Below are 23795 nucleotides of genomic sequence, written 5' to 3'. Positions count from 1 at the left end.
TTTTCTTACAAACAACCCTTCTAAGTACACGGTTGAAGTGAGTGATCGTTTAGGCGCCTCAGATCATAACTTGGTGATTGTCTCTTCTCCAATGGAGCCTTTATCTCATGGCTATTCCCAACCGCGTGTTGTTTGGCATTACAAGAATGTGTGGGGGTGGGGTTTTATTTATGTTTATTATTATTTTTTTGTTTATATTATTACTATAGTATTTATTATTATTTATATTCTTAAAATCCCCACTTTGCATCTGACTAGTTATCTCACAGAAGAATTCCGGTTCTGTGGGAGTTCCTATATTAGTGCACTCCTCCTTTGGATTTTTTTCTGTGTGTTCAGAAATGACCAAACACTATTTGCATTAAGTTAGATACAATTAGTTTATTATACATAAGTACAAATAAAAGGTCAAGCAATTCATTACACATTATTCACTTCATATATAGGTACATGGCATGGATTATGTTCCTGGTCATTAGGCTCTCCTATCATCATCTTCTTAATATTCGGCAACTAACACATTCCTACGATCAGTTTCACCTAACTCTTTCTTAAATACAATTGACATTTTTTTATTTATTAATCATACTTATCTAGCACAATCCTACATTCTTCTTCATGGTTAACACAGTTCTTCTTCTGGAATTTAATGTCCACTTTACACATTATTCCATTCTATTCTCACCCTAACACATTAAAATTACATGTTAATGAAATATACGTTGGTTTATTTATTTCTTCATCCTCTCAGGTAAACTTCAGCATTTAGCGACTGATTTCTCTACTTCAGTAATATTATATAAGTAACATATAACTGTACCTGCTTTATAGGTTAACCCGTCCAACATTATTAACTTCCTTCCATTAATTAATTAGCAAATAAACCATAACTATAATCATCCTTCCGGGGACTGTTTCCCGAGCCTACCTCCGAAAAAAAAACTTTAATCACTCCTTCTAAAATATACCTCTCCAAAAAAACTTCATCACCCCTTTAACTCGCGCGCTCTTGCCTTTTTATTTATCAAAATTTTGTAACTCTCCTCCCTTTCTCAACTAATCATTTCTACCTGACCATCATCATCTCCATTCTCATTTGCCTATTCCACATGACAGGACGGTCGAGCTCCTTCCGGTGTAGAGAGGACTTCCGTTTCTAGAGAATTCTCGATCCTTCTAGAAATGACCAGAAATTTCTGGAGCTCGGAACCCATCCGGAAAACATCTGCGTCCATTTACTTGATTCGTCTCGCCTTATTTTAAAATGACCACACCAGCTCTGTTTGCAGTAAACAAAAACGCTTACACTTGGTACCCCTATTGTAATCTCTGGAGCAGTCTGTCCCTTTTGCCATGCCATCAATTAACCCCCCACTGTTCCGTCTCGTTATCTTCATTTGCTGCTTCAGGTAGTGGGCGCTGATCGTATATTTCTTTCTAATGTTTATTTTCACGGTATATTTGCTTGTACATTAAATTTAACTTTCTCTTAAATTAATTCCATTAGTGTGAGACCCATTATCTTAGACAATATTTGTGATTTTAAGTGTTTTCTTGTAAGGTTTACAATATCACTCTATCTAGCATTCTTTCTTTAATTATATCGATATTTAATTTAACTTGTAAGACTGTGTCTTACAAATGCAAAATGGGATGACCTGCTAGATTTCTTTTCATCTTTTCCTTGGTTAGACTATTGTTTCAAAACTTCGGATGTTAACTTTTGCTCAGATTGTGTCAGTGAAATTATTCTTGTAGCAATGGAATCCTTTATTCCCCACTCCATGTTAAAATCTCGTCCTTTATCTAAACCTTGGTTTTTCAATAAATGTGCTAAGGCTGTTCAAGAGAAGAATGTTGCATATCGTAATTGGCTTGTTTCCAATTCTTCAGTTACATTTTCTGCCTACACCAAAGCTCGCAACAATTGTAAAGCAGTTATTAATCAGTCTAAACTAGAAAACTTGCTTCATGCCCTAATGGTAGCTGAGCAGTCTCGTCTCATGCCAAAGCTATTGGCTGCAACTTTTGCCCATCTCTGCTCCTACCTCTCTCAAAACCAGATGGTTCTGTTGTCACTTCAGCCAAGGATAAAGCTGACCCGCTAGCATCCCATTTTTCTACCAACTCATGTATTAATGATCTTGGTAAAACATCTCCCTCCCACCATTCCCAAAACGCTCTATTCAATGCCTCCTGTGGTCTTCGGTCAAAAGTATGTCAGAAGGATTTTAATGAATCTTGATGCTAAGAAAGCTCCAGGTCCTGATGGTATTTTTCCACTTGTTCTCAAAACCTGTGCTCCTGAACTTACTCCTGTTCTTTGTCACTTTTTTTTTTCTTCACTTTCTTATTCCAAAGATGTTTGTTCTTCTGCTTGGAAATTTGCTCATATACAGCCAGTTCCTAAATTCCTCCCATCCAATTATCGTCCCATTGCAATTACTTCTACTCTTTCTAAAGTAATGGAGAAATCAATTAACCGCCAACTCTTAATCTACCTAGAAACCTTCCGTTTGATCAACAATCGCCAGTATGGATTCCGTCAGTGTCGATCCACTGGTGATATTCTGGCTTATGTTACCCATTTATGGACTAATTCATTGGAAAAGTTCGGTAACACACAAGCAGTTGCTTTTGATGTCCCAAAAGCTTACGATCGTGTTTGGTACAAAGGCCTTCTAAACAAGCTTCCATCTTATAGTTTGCCAACTTTTTTTGTGATTGATTATCCAGTTTTCTCTCTGACCGCTCACTGAAGGTGATGGTAGATGTCTCTCTGTTCTCTAACTTCTCCACTGATGCTGGTGTCGTCTTATATATTAATGACCTTCTTCCATTGTCTGGCAATCCTATCCATAGTTTTTGCCGATGATAGCACATTGTATTCCACTGTCCATTTTGAGAAACCTTTTCCTGCTCAATCAGCTCCAACTTCTCGAAAATCTGCTACCAATTCCTTAAATGCCGATCTCCAGATAATTCTCCAGTGGGGCAAAGACAACTTAGTTGATTTCAACCCTTCTAAAACTCAGTCTTTTCTTATATCTCGCAAAAAGGATTCTTCTGCTCCAATGCTTATATTTAGAGACACTCCGATTTCTAGGCAAAATGATATATCTCTTTTGGGGATTACCCTGACTTCTAATCTCTCTTGGCACAAGCACATTACAAACATTGCTTCCTCTGCATCTAAAAAACTTGGTTTTCTCTTTCGCTCTCGGCGTTACTTTTCTTCCAAACAGCTGCTCACTCTGTATAAATCACAAATCCGCCCTAACATGGAAAATTAATCCCACATCTAGGGTGGTGCCCCCAAAACCTCTCTCAGGCTTCTTGATTTTATTCAGAAGAGGGCAGTTAGGTTAATTAATGATTCATCTCTAACAGAGTCTCTCCACTCGCTGTCTCATAGAGGTACTGTTTCTGCTGCATGCCTCTTCTACAGATACTTCCATGGGCACTGTTCTTCTGAATTGGCTTCTATAATTCCCGACCTCTCTTTCGAAACAGTCCGAACACATGCCACCATTAGCCAAACATCCATTTACTGTCCAACTTGAAACTCACAGAACCAACTTTTCATCTTCCTCATTTATTCATTCAACTGCCGTTTTCTGGAACAACCTTCCTTCATACATATTTCCTGAAAATTACAATCTACAGAAGTTCCAGTCTAATGTCAACAAATATCTTCTTTCGTCTTCTCAATCTACATCCCAAGCACGGTATTAAGTACTATAGGTTCTAATACCTCTAGTGTTCGGGGTTTTCATATAAAAAAAAGCTGAAAAAAATGACGAGACAATTCTTCACTCTCAACACTGTCCCTTAGAGTATTCTATCCCCTTCAGGAACGTTTATATCCAGATTATTCACCAAACAGATGCACCCAACCTCTCACTGCTGATCCACAGCTCGTATGACAACACAAAAGTCTTCTTCATAAGCAACTCTTCAAAACACAGAGTAAGTAGTAGTTATCTCAGATTACAACTTGGTGATGGTCTCTCCTCGAACGAGACCCTGTTGCATTGCACATTCTCAGCTTCGTATCGTTTTTTATTCCAACAGTGCTGTTTTCAATCTTTTGGTCCTAATTTTGCTTTTCTTGTGGAGATTAAATCGTTTATTCCTCATCACCTGAACTCTCGTTATTTCTCTACGGTTTTTCGAAAAATGTGCTAAGGCTGTTCAGGATAAGAATATAGCAGGTTGCATTTGATTTGTATCCTGATGTCTAGTTTTATTCTCCGCCTACACAGTAAATGTTAGTTGTGCACCTCGTATTACAACTTAGCGATGGACGAAACATCGTAATAAGAGAAAGGCGAAAGTTGTAAACAAGTTATTAATAAATTTAAAATTCATTTAGAAAAGGTTAAGAGCACGAAACTTGTTTACTGTCCAAATAGAGCCTTCCGGTCTCTTGCGAAAGCTATTGACCACAGCTTTAATCAATCTATAATTCCAGCTCTGTTACGTCCGTATGGTTCTATAATTTTCATATAAATATAAAGTTGACTTCGTATCTTAGTTGTACCCCAACTCTAGCATTGATAATCTCAGCAAATCTTCTTCCATGCTGAAAACAATTCAATGCCACAGTTAGTTTCCTACAGAAAGATATATTAGTGTTATATTAGGGCCACCCTTCTGCCAACCCACTCATCTGCCAATGTGTAATATACTGGTGTGCAAAATTTAAGGACCAGTCAGGTTTTCACTCGTAGCTTCTCATAGGAGTGGCCTGGATATGGAAAAAACACAAAGGAACCTCGTGAGGTACAGAAATGATGAAGGAAACACCACCGATACAACAACGGAAACAAAACTGTCAAGAGGGACTTTATTCCAAAAATGGCAACATAGCACTGGCTGCCATGATACAGATGCATCACTGCCAAAGATGGAACAAAGGGAAGAGGTGGTCTTCAGTAGGAGATATGGGCACCCCTAATCAGAAAAAGGGCGGTCGTATGAAGAAAGATTCCGATTATATGGACTACAGAGCTTGGCAACGAGGCATATCAGAGAGGATCTGATTGAGATTTACAAGACTCTGAAAGTGTTCATAAAATGAATGAAGGCGGAATTTTCACTGTTATAAAAAGTTCCAGAACTAGGAGCCATGAATTCAAATTAAAGAGGAAGTTTTCCTTTTAGTCAGCGAGTCGTCGATTGCTGGAACAAATTGCCTCTGCAAGGAGTTGAGGCTGACAGTTTTCATTGACTAAAAATCTTGTCTACAGTTTTAATGATAGTGGTGTGCAACACAACCAAAGATAAGGAGGAAAATCCGCGGACATCACTTTCAGAATATACAGCCACCTATCAAAGCCCATTAGGCGATTTTAAAGATACCAGCCCAACACGAAATAATGAGAGAGACGTCTACATAAATGAATTAAGAGAAAATACTTTGAAAAGGATCACATCAACATCTGGCCTTGAATGTGTGGGGGTTCTGTTTTTGCTTCCCTTTTTCTCCAGACCTACATCCTACTGAGTTCTCAAACAGCCCACAAAACGCATATCTAACTGGAATTCACAGAAAATTCTAAATCCTAGAGTGTGTAAAGCGGGTGTTAGCAGAATATTAAAGAACCCCTTTTTGTCAATAAAAATCTCAACCAGAATGAACATTATATACAGCATTTACATAAAAAAATAAATAATTACATACAGGCATACCAATTTTCATATATTTGAACCATACTACAGTACACTACACTATCTCTCCCTCATCAACTATTCTCAATTTACAAATTATTAAAATCAGTTTGTATCATTTGTATCTTACTTATTATGAATCATCAATGATTATTCAATCATTCTCTTCCATTACCAATTTTTATCATTCGCTATAAATCCCTCATTCTACCTTAGTTACTCTCTATTTATCATCTTGGTCATCCCTCTTTGCTCATGAGGTTTCTCTATTAATAAAATTTCTTTCTCTTTACACCTCATCTGTATGTTATCTTTTGTTGGCACCTGTCCTAAATTAATGATATCGGTTAACATATCCTTACAGTTCTACCCCTATAAATATAATTTCTTTACTAATTCCTTTATACTGTTACATTCTCTTTATTTATCCCTGTACCACCCTTTCGTTACCCATGAGCAATAACATTTATTACCATTTATCTCAACCTCAGTAACTAACTTGCCTATTACAAACGGAATGTTCTTTTTTAAAAGGACTATCACTCAATTCCTTACAGAGGTAGATTATGAGACCTTGAGTTCAGGATTCGAGAAAAAAAAAACAGGAACAGACTTACGTTCCGGAATGGCCGCTACTTCCAATTTCCTTGCGTTCAGGCTTCCTTCGTGGCAAACAGGCTTTCTTCCATTGGGCACTCTCCTTTCTTTAGTGGCGGACGGGCTTTCTTTCTTTCTCTTCTTGGCTCACCAATCTGCACAACTGGCCATTTCTCAACGGGTCGGACCCTAGACACAAGTGTAGGCTCTTACACAACAAAGCTTCGGAGGTACAGCTTGCGATTACGTTGCCAGGGACCCCGATCACCGCCTTCCGATGCTGGACAAGGCTTTCTTTCTCTCACGCTTTTTTTTTTCTTTTTCTTCTTCATCTTGCTACCACGAGATGTCAACTCCGACCACCAAAAAATCTATTTCCACTTCAACCCGCAACTCACGACTTTCTCCCCTTAGACCACAGAGAAGTAAAATACAGAGTGGACACTTGCTCAAAATACTCCCCATGAACTTTTCTTTTTCCCTCAACCAATCCCCATACTCTGTTTAATTTTTCATTCCTTCCTATTTACTAAACATCTCACCACAGCCGTCTCCCTAGCGCACAAACCAACCTTTCTCTAGAAATTTTCTTATTTTTTTCACACGGCAGTATGACCTTTTCATGTTTGCCGGTCACCTCCAAAACACTCAGTTCATGTTCACACCTTCTCTGCTAAATATATCGAACTTAGTCAAATATCAGTCACCCTGACGCCGTTTTCTTTTTATGCAAACACTGGACGTCCACTCATTTCCTATTTACTTCTAACGGTGGCTTAGATCAAAAGAGACGTATCATAATCCAGTTTCACGGTCCTATTGTACTTGCCCTCAGCAACCCTTTCACGCCTGTTCGCAAATGGCATCCCTTCCCTAGTGCTGACCGCTGTCCCTGTTTGCTCTCTTATATTACTCTAAATTACTTGTTTCCATTTAGCCACTATTTATCCATCCCCAAATCCACTTTCCTATCCCCAAATCCAGTGTTTCTTCAAACTTTAACCTTATTTACATTAAAACTAAATATCCAATCTTAATACTTACTATCTTTAACTTAATACTCGGACATTAATGCTAATTCTCACTTTCCATTGCCCTTCCTGGATTTATCTAGCTAAATAGATATTTATATTATATTTGAAAGAGCTACATCTTACAAATGAGTTATTTTATAAAAAGCATTCCCATTATTTCTTAAACATCGCTCGTAACTTAGCAACGGTTTTCTTTACTGGGATGTCTGATTATATTGCAACTTGCGTGCAATTTCAGATGTGGTATGTGTCTTAATTAAAGCCGCGGTATAAAATCCAGTTCCTCAAAAATGAAATGTAAGGAGGAATGAGTATTCATAGAGTCCTCTTTCTGAAGAGTGGATTTTGTGCTTTTATTCTTGTCCACATTTTCAAATGGTATTATTTAAGAATTATTTTGAAAGTTCATATTCACATTAGTATATTGGTATCTCTTAACAATTTTAATCATCACCTTTGGTTTTTATATTGAAATGATTGGCCCTACTTTTGCACTTCCAATTTGTTATCAAAGGAGTATTTTAAATTCATCTCCCAATGTGGTTATTTTTGCATAAAAAGATCACTTTTAGCCATGAATTTTTGTTGTTTCTTGCAAACAGTACGCAGTCGGTGTAATTTTATTTTTCTTCATTTCATATTTCTTTACCATCGCAGGTAGAATTGATTACGATGAACGCTGTACTTCCATACCGTGTGGAAAAGACTGGGGTTCGAATCTCGTTAACGTAGAAAGGATTTGTTCGGTCCAGTCTCGGGAAAGAGTAGTACGACTTTTAATCCAGGAAAACTGACCACAAAACGCAGAAAATTACAGATAGAATATACAATATCTTAGGTCGAGTCGAGTCTGGACAGATGATGCTTTTATGGGCTTTTACATGCAGTGGCCGAGTTAGTCGGCCTCCTTAGAGGTCGGATATGACTGTTTTTTTTCGGGATTTTGAAATATTTTCATGATCAATCGATCATACACTCCTCCAAAAATTACACGGACACCCATCGGTTTCGCACTGACGCTCACACAGAGTTTATTGCATCATAGAAGGCACGATTGCTGATCTGATTGGTAATATTTGGCTTTTGTTCCGCCCTCTGCCACAAAAACTTCAACCCATGTTGACTCCTTAAACTCCTGGTTCATGTTTTGCAGGAATGCCTAACGAGACTGTCATGCTACGTATGAGTACTCTGTTGTATGGTGACGGTACCTTCATGCTTCAATTTCATAAAATCATCGACGTTCGACTTTAGATGGTGTAGACTGTCAGCATTTTCCTTGATGAGAAAACTAAGTTGTACCGCTCATAAGCCTTATATATTATCTGGGTCACTCTTTTATCCATGAAGGCCCAATGGATTATGAAAATAGGGATGTCTGAATACTTTTTTTGGAAGGTAGTTCAGCATACATTCAAATTCACTGAGACAATACGGTGACGGTCATGCCCATAATCGCTTTGATGCGAAATGAAAACAATAGACAAAATGCACTCACGTCTCTTGGCCCCAATTTCTTTGGAACAAGAAAAAAACACATTCTCTGCTCCTTGAATTAATTGTACACTACAAATGGCACCCATAAATTTTAAGTTGAAAGTTTGTTGAGCAGATTGCAATGTATGATGCAGCATGAACGAACCGATTACTATACATCTGAAAGCAAACAAGCATGGAATAAAAAATTTCAAAACCCAGAAGTGCGCGGGTAAAGTCATTACTTTGTTCTTCTGGAATCAGATGGGTTAATATGTGCAGATTTTTTGCGTGCCCTATAAGTGTCTATTTTATAAATGGCATAGTTAACCACAATTTAAATAACATAAATCAGTGACTGTGATGAAATTGGTGTCTTAGATCTACGGAATAGTTGGCTGGAGATAAGGATTTAGATCGTGATCTACTCTCATTGCATGTTGATCACAGCATGGAGCCACCTTGTGGACAATTCTCTGCATAATGCTAATTCTCAATAAATTAGGGTCAATATTTTGCAGTTTTGCTTGGACAGTCCTGTGGTAATGTACTGAACACGAGTACGTTGTCCTTGTTGTAGTAGGGGCTTTAGGAGCATTAGCGACTAAGGTCATATTGCTCCGTGTATATTGTCTCTAAATTGCGTGTGTTCTGAGGTCGATTTTCTGTTTTGCTGGACGAAAATCCCGAGTTTCCAGGAGAAAACCCAAGCTATCCAAGCCTGCAACCGACTAACTCAGCCACTTTGTGAAAAAGGTCGATAAAAATTTCTCACATCATCGACGAGACTTGAACAGAGGTCTTTTCCACCCGGTGTGGGAAGAACGGCGATCCTACCAACTGTGCTACCCACGAAGGCAGGGGAGTACGTGCATTGAAAATCTACTCCATACACCTCCACAAAAAAGCCCAACCCAACGCTAACTTAGGTCCTAACCACTGAAATCTCAGGAAAGTAGGTGGCAGGACCTGCCAGAATAGATTTGTCTTAATGGTACACCCGGTCGGCCTTCCGGTAGCTGAGTATGGTAACGTCGGATCCCACAAGGGGCCTGGCGGCTAACAGACCGGATGAACAATGGGCACAACATACTACATATCACATGATCCATACACTTTTAAAATCTCTGGCTTTGACAGGGTACTGTCACTCGATACATAGAACATACGCGGAGATGGGAGAAATCCCAGCAGCCGTTAGACCCTCAACATACCTATACCCACCGCTAACTGCTGCGCTGGTACATCAGCTGCAATAAAGCAGTTACGATTATGAGAACCCCACACCTAGTGTCTTAGTGGAGTATCAACGGATTTATCTCCATCATTGGAATTATATTCATTTTATTGCCCGCCTATAGGTACTTTCCAAACAGAACACGGAACTATTTTTTAGTAAACTGGCATATTGGTTTTAATCGATATATTTAAAATTTAAAAAAATAATAATAAAAATAAAACGCATGTTATTTAGTAATGTGTCAAGGTGGTTGGAAGCAATGGAGACCTCAAAGTATACTTGATTCATTTGCCAACGTAAAGGATAAAAAGAAAAGGAAATGATTGATCACAGTAAGCCACCGGTTTGTAGTAGAGAACCAACAACTTTTAAACACAAAATGGACAGTGATAGACAGATGACCTCTTTGAGGTCATGAAAAGTAAACTATGCCACACGAGCTCTGAATTCGGAAACAGAGTCAAAGGTCATTTCTCCGACAGTAGATGAAACCATTTTTGAATATATATTTTCCGAAAAGGAGTAAGTTCCTCTCAAAATTCGCTGTTATTTTTATTTTATATATTGGGCTGTAGGCTCCAGTCCTCGAGAAATTAATGAAGAATTTATTTAGTGCTAGCTATCATCAGTTGTTTACTAAACATATTCTAGAAATCATGATGTGAATACAGCAGCGTCATCAAATACATGGGAATTCATGATCTTTTGTAATTGCAGAGATATAAAATATTTCAACACTCAGTTACGTTTCGGGGTGTGATATTTCAAACAAAGCCACAAGAAAAAAAAAAAAAACAACAACATCTATATTTCTTTCCTTATGAAGGAAAAAATATTGTTTGATTACATCTTCGGGGAGGGGATGGTTTTGAATCCGGGTGAGGGCGAATTTTAAACAATACATCACGCCCTCCTCTTCGTTGAATCGGCAATTATAAGTGATTTATAATAAAACCCACATTACTCAGTTCTTCCACCCACGCCAGTATCTCCCCGCTCATTCAGATTTTGGATAAATTTTATTCGACCTTGTAAACAGCTGTAAGCACCATGAAAACCAGAAAGGTAAATTTACCTGTAATAGCACAATTACACCGCGATCTTTTTAAAGCAACCACCCACGGACGATGGGAATAAAGAGAATGGAGAAGAAGTAGTCAGCAGAATGACGGAAGTGCCATTTCACTGAATCCACTGACGGTAACTCATCGGGAGAGTCCCTATCTTCGCTGTCCATCCACGAAAAAGAGTTACGGAAGCACAACCTTCACCTTGTGAAATCCCATAAGGTGAGAGTTCATTCTGTCGAAGTACATGTGTATCTGACACACACGCATAGCAAACTTTCCTTATTGTCAAGCAAAGTTTGGGTGTCTGACGTCACTAGTTCAGGATCGATATTGTACTGGTACAATCAATAGCAATACGCATGCAGGGGCGGCAGTCTGTTATCACACGTGACAAACCCAAGTTTTTGGCAGCTACATCACTTTGACGTCAACAGGCAGTGGTAGTTGCAACGTCATCTACGTTAACCAACCATTCAAACCGCCATTGTAAGCTCTACCGCAGATTGGTCACCGAGCAGAGCTCATACTTCCCTATGACGTCACACGGAAGCCCTGCGTCACAGAGCGCTAGTTTCCCCTGGAACAACGTTAACAACCGAATTACCTTGAATATATACTGATGATGGAGGGATGTTTATGTAGTAGTAAGAGAAGCGAGATCGTGTGTAGAGGAAGAGGTTGAGATCTTGGATGTCGAACTTGTGCATTACGTTCGCGGTGGACAGGGACAGCCACGAGTCTCCATCGCTGCCTAGTTACTACGAGACCTTCACCTGGACGCCTGTCAGCAAAAGGCCACGGCACACGCTGCCGACTATCGTGTGCGCTACGGCTACCCCACCAGGTTGGTTCCGGGTGTTGGATTAGGGACCAGCCGAAACTCGCTAAACTTACTTTCTCTTGTTTCAGGACTTTTTTCCCCTTTTTGGGCTCGGCTTACTTAAGTCAGTGTTTCTGCATGCTTCCGGCAAGGCCATCATCCTGAGCTCACGTGCGTCTGCATACAAGTGAATATTAATTGTGTTCTCTTGCAGGAATCCACAAAACTGATATGTTTAAATACTTCATCTGCCACGTTAATATTATGTTTACAGTGTGGCCAGATCTTAAGCCTTATTGTTTGAGCCTACATTATTTCTTTTTGGGTCTCTCTGTTCCGAGGTCAATGGGCGTGATACCTGCCACCGTGGGGAGCTTTTATTTAACCCGAATATACAGAGAACGCGACGAATCCTTATTTCCAGTGTGAGCCGAGGACAAGTAAACGAAGGCATAAAAACCTAACATTCCTACAATCATTCCTAATCTTCTATGACAAGAAAGGACCAAACTCAAGGTTAATGTCTCGGATCTTTTAGGGGGACGTTAGTTGCTACTGCCATCAGATAACAGACGTGAGTATTAAGAGGACTATATTTATCCTTTGCCACTTGTGATCATAGCTAAAATTCGCGACTTATATTTATCTTAGCCTTTGAAGTTTTTAAATATTGATTTAGCATGCAGTTGATGTTATTTCGCACCAACTGTTATTATAAATCGGACCTATCTAGTCTAAAAAATATATTTCAACTGATCTATCATGTAAACGAGTATAGGAATACAACTTTTTTCACGTAGTGTATCACAGAGAAAGAAGGGGGAGTTATTTAGATTATGTTCTTAGCTAATGCTCAAATATGTTCTATAGGCCTCCAGCAATAAGGCTTACAGAACTAGGCCACATTATTCAAACTGTTTTTTACATATTTATTTTCTTTCTTACTTATTCTCTCTATCATTATATATGTGTGTGTATATATATATATTACGCTTTGAATCTAATTTCTATGAATTTTTTTCTTTAGCGCTAATAATATTAGAAAATATTATCATTGCCGTAATTCTCTATTTTTGTATATTGAATATTAGCAGCAATCAGGTGTTGATTATATGATCAAACGCTATATTTCGTTTCATATATTATTAATAAAATACGAAATATGTAACAATTATTTCACTGCATTTTTTATCTCCCTCTAATTCACAATTTCTAGAATTTTTTTCAGTCATCTAGATTGAAATGGAGGTGAAGCAATATTTAACGAAATTTGTCTACCACCACCAGGAGATGCAGTACAGTTTTATGGCGCGGTAGGCAAAATAAAGAGAGAAAAAAAAATCAACACCTCTTAAGGTTTGGCTATTTACTGAAACACCCCTGCACGTTATTATTATTTTAAGTCAGTTGTGTTTGATATTTATACATCCATATAATTCTCGCAATATCTTTACTCTCATTGATAACTATTAATAATAATTTCGTTAATAAATCGGTTAATTTTGTCAGGATAAGTGCCTGGCAGAGATAGCCAAACGATCGAAACTTACAATTTTTTTTTATTTTATTGCCTTAATTCCGATGCCATCTGCTGGTATATTTCAAAATCTCCTGATTTATAAAAAATAATATAATAAATTGGTTATAATTGGTAATAATAATAATATAATAAATTGGTTATAATATCGAGTCCAATATTTTAAATGATTACCATTCGAATATATTATTTTTGGTAGAATTAAATTGACACGCATTTAAGTAACTAGCAAGAATTTTGAAAATTTTTTTTTTTTTTGCTATTGAAAATCTGTTGTATTTTCGGCATGTCTTCTACATATACTAGTCAATTAGGTTCTTCATTAGTTTATTATAGAACCATGTACGGTTCACCTTTCGCGTGTACATGGTACAGGGGTGCTTTGTGCGTCACAATTGGGCGTTGACGCTAATAGTCGACAGAATTGGTGAACAGAAAGAGTACAGACACCTATCATTTGTTATGTAGCTGTAATTCTGGGTTGACAGATTAAAGAAAGCGGCACGTCATGTGACGTAAGCCAGATACCAGATCGAAATTGCCGCGTTCGTAGCGACACTTTTGACGTCAAGACACACGCTTTGCTCGATCGATACCAGTTTCTACAATGCGAAGGTGGCTATTCATGTACCGTTCTTCTAATTTTAGTATACAATTACTGGCCGTTGACGTTCGTAGGAATGTTCGCTGAGCCGAAATGAATACGTGCTAAATGCATTATATAGCAACGGATGAGAACACGTTTGCTAATGAACGCACAGAGTAGAGGAGGACTCATTGACGTTCTCTTACCAAAAATAGATCGTTATGAAAGTTCTTAAGAGATACTTATTTATAAAAGAAAATTATAACTAATTTTTTTAAAAATAATTTTTATTATCACCACGGCGTGGTCCAAAATTGTTATCATCTGTATCCTAAAAAAAAAAACTTTTTTTTTTTTATTTTTGTTTGTAGATAATGTTGTGGAGAATTCAAAACTTACCCAAGATAAGCCTGACCTAAGAAATATCCTATCGAATATGCAGGTTAACAGAACGAGATATCGAACAAAATTAAAATAGATTTATTTTTCTGATAATTTACGTATAATTTTTTGGATATCCACGTTGATAAAGTTAAAATATTTAAGCAAGATAGTAAAAGAAATCCTAGAAGCCTCTGAACTCATACATATGACGTAAATATTTTTAGGCCTTTTTTTTTAAAGTTAATTTTCCACTTATAACTCCAGGACGGTTATTGAACCGTACTGTTTCATTTTATTTTGTGATTATTATTTTTTTTTAGTATCTTACTACAAAATTAATACCACATTCCCAAACAACATATAATACAATAGACTTTCAAAATAACGACACCTTCGGGTATTCAAGGTGCCGTTATTTCGATTTTTCCGTTATCTGGAAATTTTTATTTTTAATATATTTAATGGAGAAATAATGAGGCTAAATAAGAAATAGAGAGATTAAGAATGCAATTTCATTAACTGCACATAAAAAAACATGAACATGTTGACGATCCAGTGTTATATTCTCCCATTAATACATTCCTACCTACGCCCTGTTCTATTTTCTTTGTTATATCAAGTTTTCTGCGAGATAGGACATTGGTATCGTCACCGTCCTCCCCACACTAGGTGGAAAAAGCCCGGGTTCGAATCCCGTCGATGATGCGAGGAACTTTTAATGGCTTTTTACACTCCGTGGCTGTTGGTCTCAGGCGTGGATAGCACGGTTTTTCCCCCAGAAACTGTGGTTTTTCGTCCAGCAAAACAGGCAAATCGACTAGAGAACACACACAATTTACAGACATAAAATACATGGGTATATGAATTAACTTTCCGGGTGACCCTAGGAATATATGTAATAGTTTGGATTATATCAAGTTTGTCACTTAGCTTTAATGCTGTTCTTTTCTTCTCTGTATGAGGTTTAGAACCTATGGTGAGAGGTTTTTAATTTAAAATAAATGTAAAACCGCTATAATCCGTGATATCAATATAGAATTCACTTTCAAAATGGCGAACGTAAACAAAATCAGTACAGTAATCACGTGGCTTGCCGTTTTCCTTTTTACAGCACTGCATGACACTATATGCAAACATCCGATCTCAATAGGACTTTAGCTCGAATGTTCCGTTATTTGGAGTGCCGTTATTTCGACAGTCTACTGTACTTACAGATTCGAACATGGAATGCATTTCGTAATTGCTAATCACTGGCCATGGTCAGCCCAATTAAAATTAAATAAATTTTATTTACAATATACAATATACAATAGTTTTTATTTTAACTGTCATTTACCATTAAGTAAAATAAAGCGAAACTAAACTAATTATTATTCTAAAACATAATCGAAATACAGGAATAAATCACAATTATAGCCATGATCGCTTGCAAATGTGATTGAAAGTACAAATACATCACGTGATAATGGCGAAATTCTCACAAGAAATAAATATTTCTTAATCTTTTTTTTTTTTCTAGAACAGTCGAAGTCATAGTTAAAAAAAATTAATAAATAAAAAACATCCCAGGTGCTCACTTCGTGCAAATAACTCGCCGGCGCGAGCGTGCAACACTTCCCAACCAACAGACTAGCACTAATATACCGCCAGGTGCTTGATGAGAGCTCTCGTCTGATAGAAATGCAAACTGTCGCGCCCCCTACATTGATATTAAAACATGGATTTACAGATATCTCTGCTTACGATACGCCTAACATTCGCAGTAAGTTTCCAAGCCCTGGTTTTTTTAACAACACAACCTTCTTTTGATATCATTTGTTAAAAAATATGCTTTGCTTTCGGTGCTCACTCATGACGATTTAAACGTGAAAATGTAATGATTGGTGAATATTTGTAAGAAATGCGCTTTAATAATTCGTTCCTTATATAGTTTTGACCTTTCTTTTGCGATATTGAGCTCCTTCTTCGTAATCGATTTCTCGTTTAATCATTATCAAAATGCTATGCTTTGTAGAGCGATGTTATTCTCATCCTTATTTCGATTATTTTGGAGATGCATAAATCTCTAGAGTTTATCTTTCCGTTCTAGGGAATTCTTTCCCATATCTGCGATGTTTTCTACTTAAAGTTTCAAACTTTTTGGATTGTGAATATATTTAAACGAGGATATTTAAATGAAAAGGATATTTAAATGAAAAATATCCTTTTCAAAGCAAATATTAGGTGACGATTATGTATTTAAATGTTTAGAAAATTAATGCGACCTCCACAGCTACAATAACCCAGTATTATCAAGCGTTAAGTTTACCAATTTGACCTTTCCAATTCCAGTGTTAATCCCCTAATAACTATGGCGTAGCAGGTGCCAAGATTTCTAAAACCCAATACTTCTTACTACCGCGTACATTGTGACCAAAAGAAAGACTTTTCATTTTATAAATTCATAACTGTAACCAAGTGGTCAGTTTTCAAGTACAGAGATACGACCTCTGAGTGAGACCAATACATATAGTATTCTTGTAGTTTCTATCTTTTGTCCTATGCAGTCCTCTGACTTCATGTGGCTGTCATGGAATATAAACAGAAAACTTATTTAAAAAACAGGGAGATAAAGAAGCATTGAAGAGAAGGCAACTATACGCTCAGATGGTCCACCGAATCTCCTTTCCATTCTACTCAAAGATTTGGTTTATAATAGCTTATAAAATATCTTAGTATCATGGTTTATAAGCAACTCATTTTTCATCTTTTTTGCAGCACAGAGAAGCTGCATGATAGCATTTGGATTATCCTTTGTGGTGGTCTTTAAGTAGTTAATGTTTTGTTTTTTTTACATCGAATCAGAGAGAAAAGCTTAACTGCAGATAATTAGCAGCCATTACTTGCCATCTGACATTTAAATAATGCGGAATTTGTCATATACACACGAAATGGGGTAAAATTTCACAACGTTGATGAAAACCTTTATTTAGAAAGCCAGAACTAATCAGTAAAAACTGTCAAAGACCGGTAGCTAATCATATTCACTACATATCTGTGATTTGCAAATATTGTTACAGTGTAAAATAGTTATGTTGTTAGGAAGTAAAAATGTCTGTAGACAACAAGCCGCTTTCCTCTCACAAGAAACTAATAAAAATTGACAGCCTACAAGATAAATAAACGCCGATTTGCGACAGAGAGTTATCAGATTTCATATCACTAGCTAGAACTCAAAAGTCAACATTCAATCGGCCGTGAATTCGATAGCTACAGCTTAGAAGCAGTCGAGATTTTGAGTGCCTCATTGAATTTTGGTCTATCGTAACCCTCCCTAGATAACACTGATTTTTTGGAGTGGAGCGCTGACAGAAGTCACGATACCGTGAGGTCAGAGAACATTTCTTCTAAAAGAAATTTTCTTTTTTAATTATAACTCCATTACTTAGCGGCTCATTCACATTCCAGGGACAAGACAGATAGAATCTTGATTTCTGCTAATTTATTTATACCCTTATCAAGCGGAACTTGCATAGCTTTCCAGAGTTATTAGATAGCTCAGCTCTGTGAGCACTATTAGGTAAGAACCATGTACCTCCAGTTTGTTTTACTGTTACCATAGCAACAACGTAGGTTCGTTGTTATGGGATTTTATATTGCCAACGAATGTGATAAATTTGCAAAATACTTCGACTTGAATCCTGCGTCTTTTAAGTGGGACACTTATACATTACCTGCTTGAAGCTTTACCACCACGCTTAGGTTAACTTCTCTTCCATGATATCTATAATATTAAAATAGATGTATTATGGGTTCAAACTGGTTTCATTCCGATGATTCCAAGTGGCATTCACTTCCTTTGATATCATGAATTGTATATATCTAACAAATGAATCGAGCGTTGTTGAATCGAGCGTTGTTTTACAAGAACTGTTTATTTTCTTTTTGCAATCCTCAGAATTGATTACGGTACCAACTTTTCAATCACAACTCTATTGATTCAACATGTATTTTTGCTCTACTGCCCTTTTTCATCTTTGCCTCCACATGTTTAAGAGGGAATGGGAAACCTATGTCCCATGGGCCTGATTCTTTTTATATGGCCCGCATCAACCTCCATAAAAAAAAAACTTGTGTTTAACTTTATTTCTCATTCCACAATTAAGTTTTAAATTTCTGCGACTTACATTGTGTCTCATAGATTCGTGTTCTTTCTTGCATCTATGAAATTTCTTTGAATTTAAGAGTGGGACAATATCTTCCACGTACCCTTTCTAGCGCGATCAGTAACATTGAAGGTCTCTAATCGAAGTATCTATAAATGGGAACAGCTCTTTTCGAAAATGAAATGCGAAAATTTAAAAACAAAATTGACAGACAGACAATAACCTGTAATATAACTTGTGAACAGCTACGACAGACATGTCACCAAATATTGGCCCTCTTGTAATTGTATATATACAGTCCAAAAATCACATTGAAACTTGTAAAAACTTGTAACAGCCAGCATAACACGCAAGTCGATTCGTCAACACACACAACCAATTATCAAGTCGACAAACTGTGTTCTGTCGACCAACTGTACTGTTGACGATCTGTCTAGGTCCGGTGGATATAATACGCCAGAAAAAGACTATGAAGCATCATACCATACAAGCTGGTGTACCGTGACTTAAGAAAATTCACCAAAAATAAAGTCCCTCACTTTTTAATTTTTTAATTTGGTAAATTTAGTCTCAAAATCAGGAGCATTATTTGGATTCTTTGGAAAACGTTAAGGCCCTTTCAGTTCAGTTTATAAAGGAATGAATCTATAAGTTCTAGGACCGTTTGCCAATTATTCTGTAGCACGGAAGTATAACTAATGAATATATGAATTTAATATAGTAGCCAATGGGACAGCGTTGTGAATTGAAGTTCCACGGCTGGGCAGCGTTATTTGTTATTTTGTTTGATCTTATAGCTCTGATGGTACTCAGAACGTTAGGCAGCTAAAAGACAAATAGTTTGGTCCAGATTGTCTTCAAGAACCAGAACAATATCGTGCAAATTTGATTTGCAACAACGCAGTTTTCAAAATGACCTGCTAAAGATTATGTTAAAGATTTGATTTTCAACATGCTTACCTTCATAGAGGAAAAAAGATGTCAACACCACCAGGCGCTTTTTGTTGCAAAATAAAGTACAATACTACAATGTTTCTTGAATTAGTATCCTGTTCATTTAATATCACCTGTTAAATTTTTCAGTGAGCTTGGGTGGAGATTATCGAGTCAAAAACAGTTTAACTTAAAACAAGTGGCATTAATTTAGAAATTAAATAATAAAATATCTGTTTTGATGCATTTTTGTTTTGATATCCAAGTAATTATTATAACTATTTGCCTTAAGGACTTTTAAATAAACGATGTCTAAGTTTTCAGGAAGTACCACGAAACTTTTGAGAATAACCTGTACGCTTTCAGGAAATTAAAAGTTTAGGAAACTAAATCTAGGAGATTTCGATTAGAAAATTGAAATGAATTTTCTACATTTAGAATTAAATCTAAGAAATCTAATCTAGGATTTAGGATGAAATCCAGGAAATCTATTGTACGATTTAGGATTAAATCTAGAAAATCTAATTTAAGATTTAGGATTAAATCTGGGAAATCCAGATTTATAAAATTAAATGAAAAAAACAAGTTCGTGTTTTTACTAATGAGGAATTAAGATGTTGCTTTAAACTTTGTGTGAAAATAATATAAATCTTGTTTAGATATAACAAAAGTTATTGCTAACTGATGTCAATGAGAAGGTGTGTATGTAGCATGGATGTCACGTATATTGACAAAAAAAACAAAGTAAATTCAACAGCAAAAGGAATGTTATGTCTGAAGTTTAAAAAAAAGCTGTTCATTGGAAAAGAAGTAGAAGGGATAAATGAGAAAGAGGAAAAGTTGGCTCTATGAGTTTAGAGTTGAATAGGATGATGACTGGTTGTGGTAGGTGTTTGGACTAGTTCGGAAGAAAATTACAGATTCCAGTTTTCAGAAGATGCAGCAGAAACAGAACGTCTATGACGCAGAGAGTGGAGACTGGTCGTTGATTAAGCTGACTGTCCTCTTTTTAAGAGTCTGGAAGTTTGAGAGAGCTTTTGGGAGCATTGCTCCATTTGTGGAATCAATATTCCATGGAAGGGCGGATTTTAGATTTGCACAGAGAGAAGTTGTTTAGAAGAAAGGTAACGCCGTGAGCGCAAGAGAAAAGCCAGTTGTTTTAGATGCAGAGGAAGCAGTATTTGTGATGTGCTTATGCCAAGAGAGAGAGAGAGAGAAAGAGATTAGAAGTCAGGGTAATCCCTAATACTTGCACGTGGGGGTTACACCCAGGGTAACTAAGAGTCCTACCATCATGAAGGTGCAAACAGAAGATTTGGCTGCCATGGACCGACCAGACTTCGCGGAAATTAGGTTCACTTGACTTGAGTGTCACCTGAATATCAGTTCCATCAGCGTTTTAGACTCCCGGGTAGCAAGCCCAGCTTGGCATACATGAGAGAATGTCTGTGACAGCCTCAAGGACCAATTTTTCTTTATTTCTAATAGAGATATGTTATCTTGTGTATAATTCTGAGTGTCATCGAAGATGAGCATAGGAACAGTTAGCTCTTTTCTACGAGAAGTAAAACAAGGCTGAGTTTCAGAAGAGTTAAAATTAACTAAGTTATACGAGAGAGTGTCTGTAACAACCTCAAGGACCAACTTTTCTTTCTTTCTTATAGCGATATGTAATCTTGTGTATAATTCTGAGTGTCATCGAAGATGAGCATAGGAACTCTTTTCTACGAGAAGTAAAACAAGACTGAGTTTCAGAAGAATTAAAATTAACTAAGTTATACATGAGAGAATGTCTGTGACCGCATCAAGGACCAGTTTTTCTTTCTTTCTAATAGAGATATGTTATCTTGTCTAGAATTCTTAGTGTCATCGAAGATGAGCAGCTGGCTCTTTGCTGCGAGAAGGAAAACAAAACTGAGTTTCAGAAGGATTAAAATTAATTAAGTTCTCTTTGAAGTTGATCGGCATGTAAGGAATTAGTGGCGGACATTGAAGAAGTTAAGCTATTTGTGCAGGACAAGGTATTTCAAATTGGAAGGTGTAGTGCTATAATCAACAAAATTGTGAATACGCTTTACAGTCAGTTGGAGAAGGTCATTAACATACAAGAGGAAAAGAATGAGAAATAGAAGTGAATAATGAGGAACAAAAGCATCATTTGAGAAGTAAAAAAGCAAACAACCACCTACCACCATCGCTTACATGGGAAAACTTGCAACAAAATTGATGGGAAAACTTGCAACAAAAAAAACAAAAAACAAACAGCAATACATAAGATGGAAGCTTGTTTAGAAGATTTTTATGCAAAACACAATCAAAAATCTTAGAAATGTCAAGAGCAATTGCTTGAGGTTTACTAAACATCTCCATCAAATTTATCCAAAGATGAGCATCGTAAACATATATCAGCGGTGGAGCGACACTGACGGAATCCCTTCTGGTGATCATTGATCAGATGGAATGTTTCGAGATAGTTCAGGAGTTGGTGGTTAATGGATTTCTTCATTACTTTGAAAAGAGAGCTAAGTGCAATGGGATGATAATTGAATGAGAGGGATTTGTCATCCATTTTAGAAGCTGGTTTGGATATGAGCAAATTTCCAAGCAGAAGGAAAACCACTAATGGAAGAAGAAAGTGTGAAAGGCCAACACAGAACATGAACAAGCTCAGAAGCAAGCAGAAGTTTTGAGAACAAATGTAGAAACACCATCAGGACCTGCAGTTTTTTGGCATAAAGACTGTTTAAAATTCTTCTGACCTCCTTTTGACAGAAGACCACAGGAGGCATTGAATGGAGCGTACTGGAAGTGGTAGAAGGTGGTTTACCTAGATCGTCAATACAAGAGTTAGAAGAAAAGGAGGATGCCAGTAAGTCGCTTTGTCTTTTTATCTTTAGTCGAGGATGTAGAAGAACCAATATTTTGTAACAGTTGGGAGTACTGATATGTAATAGCTTTGGCAACAGACCAGAATACTATGTGGGCAAGAAGCGAATTTTCTACCCTTAGTCTTTTTAAAAATAGTTCGGATTGATTAATAATGGTTTAAAATTGTTGCAAGCAAATTGTTGTATAGGCAGGAAATGAAGCTGAAGATTTGGAAAAAAGCTAGTGTGATGTACTACATTCTTATCTTGAACAGTTCTAACACATTTATTGGGAAACAAAGGTTTATATAAAGGACCAGATTTTAGAGTGGAATGCGAAATAAAGTTATTTCATCCCTACAAGAATAATTTTATAGATACGATACAGAAATCTAACCAAGGTTTTCCCAACGACGCGAGGTGGAGATAAAAATGACATGAGATAAAAAGGGGTGGGGGGGGGCTCAATGGAAAAGAGAACATCAGCAAATTGTGATCTGAGTACCTATAGGACGGCTACCCATATGATTGAACCTATATGTTGTAAGGATGTTAGGAAAAGATAAAGAGTGTTGGATGTGGAGTTACTGTTGGTAAATGAACAAGCTATGAGTTATTAAGTACCCATAATAACTTTTTCTTTTACAATCCTAAGACATTTATATTAATCTCTAGAACTGAATAAAATTTGAAGCCGATTCATTACAGATCGAAATAAAACTTTATGAACGATCTCGTATATCAATGTTTTGCACAAAATTGGTGATTATTTTTTATTGTATTGATCGGAGATATTACTAGCAAAATATATTTCGAATTATAAATAAGCAAATAACGTACTTCGCGCATTCATTCTCTAATATGAAAATATTCGAAATAAATCTTAGAGAAAATGAAAAAGTGGACACTGATTCTGGTTGTTTGTTTGTTTATTTTTTAAGTATGAGACGTCAGTATGTGATTCTGTAAAATTGGGTGTTCTGTAGGATGGTTTGAGTGAACTCGAGAGGAAAAACCCAATTTTCCGGAAAGAATAAACTCCACACCTTTCCACTGGAGATTGGCTAACTACGTACCCATGTCTGCGAAACAAGAATATAATCTTTAAAAAATGGCGGCGAAACAGTGCTCGTTACGAATTAAAAACAATTCGAAATTAAGTTAATATTAAACTAATAATTGCTATAAATAAATGGGTATATTACAAATATTTTGTTGCTAAATTAATTAACAGTTTATGTTAATCTTACTGTATTAATCATACTTCAATCACACAGGAGACAACACTACGTAATCAGAATACCATCCAATGACAGAGCTGTAGGATAGGAACAGTTGGTGATCAAGTTGACCATTGGCGGTTAATACGAGACTCCCTCCCCAGTATTTTTATTTATACAATTCACCACAACTTTATTCCCACCATAAATACA

At 36.7% G+C, this 23795-nt stretch overlaps 1 protein-coding gene across 4 annotated transcripts in view; it reads left to right on the top strand.

The window, feature by feature from the left end:
- The window catches only part of LOC150075817 (putative nuclear hormone receptor HR38), a 102128-nt gene that overhangs the window by 39738 nt on the left and 38595 nt on the right, over positions 1-23795 (top strand). The window contains exon 1 of one of the 4 annotated variants that reach the window (XM_090388049.1): positions 11729-11934. The exons of 1 other annotated variant lie outside the window; for it this stretch is intronic. In XM_090388049.1, the coding sequence (XP_090244175.1) occupies positions 11781-11934 (154 nt within the window). In that variant the 5' untranslated portion in view covers positions 11729-11780. Of the gene's footprint in view, positions 1-11728; positions 12082-12109; positions 12485-23795 lie in introns of those variants that run through there. 2 more of the 4 variants (XM_090388052.1, XM_090388050.1) reach the window with 2 other exon arrangements.

This window comes from Mastigoproctus giganteus, chromosome 13 (genome assembly GCF_048544385.1).
Source record: "Mastigoproctus giganteus isolate SK-2022 chromosome 13, ASM4854438v1, whole genome shotgun sequence".
Lineage (NCBI taxonomy): Eukaryota > Metazoa > Arthropoda > Arachnida > Uropygi > Thelyphonidae > Mastigoproctus > Mastigoproctus giganteus.
Note: the sequence above shows the minus strand (reverse complement) of the source record. Positions and strands in the feature narration are given on the sequence as shown.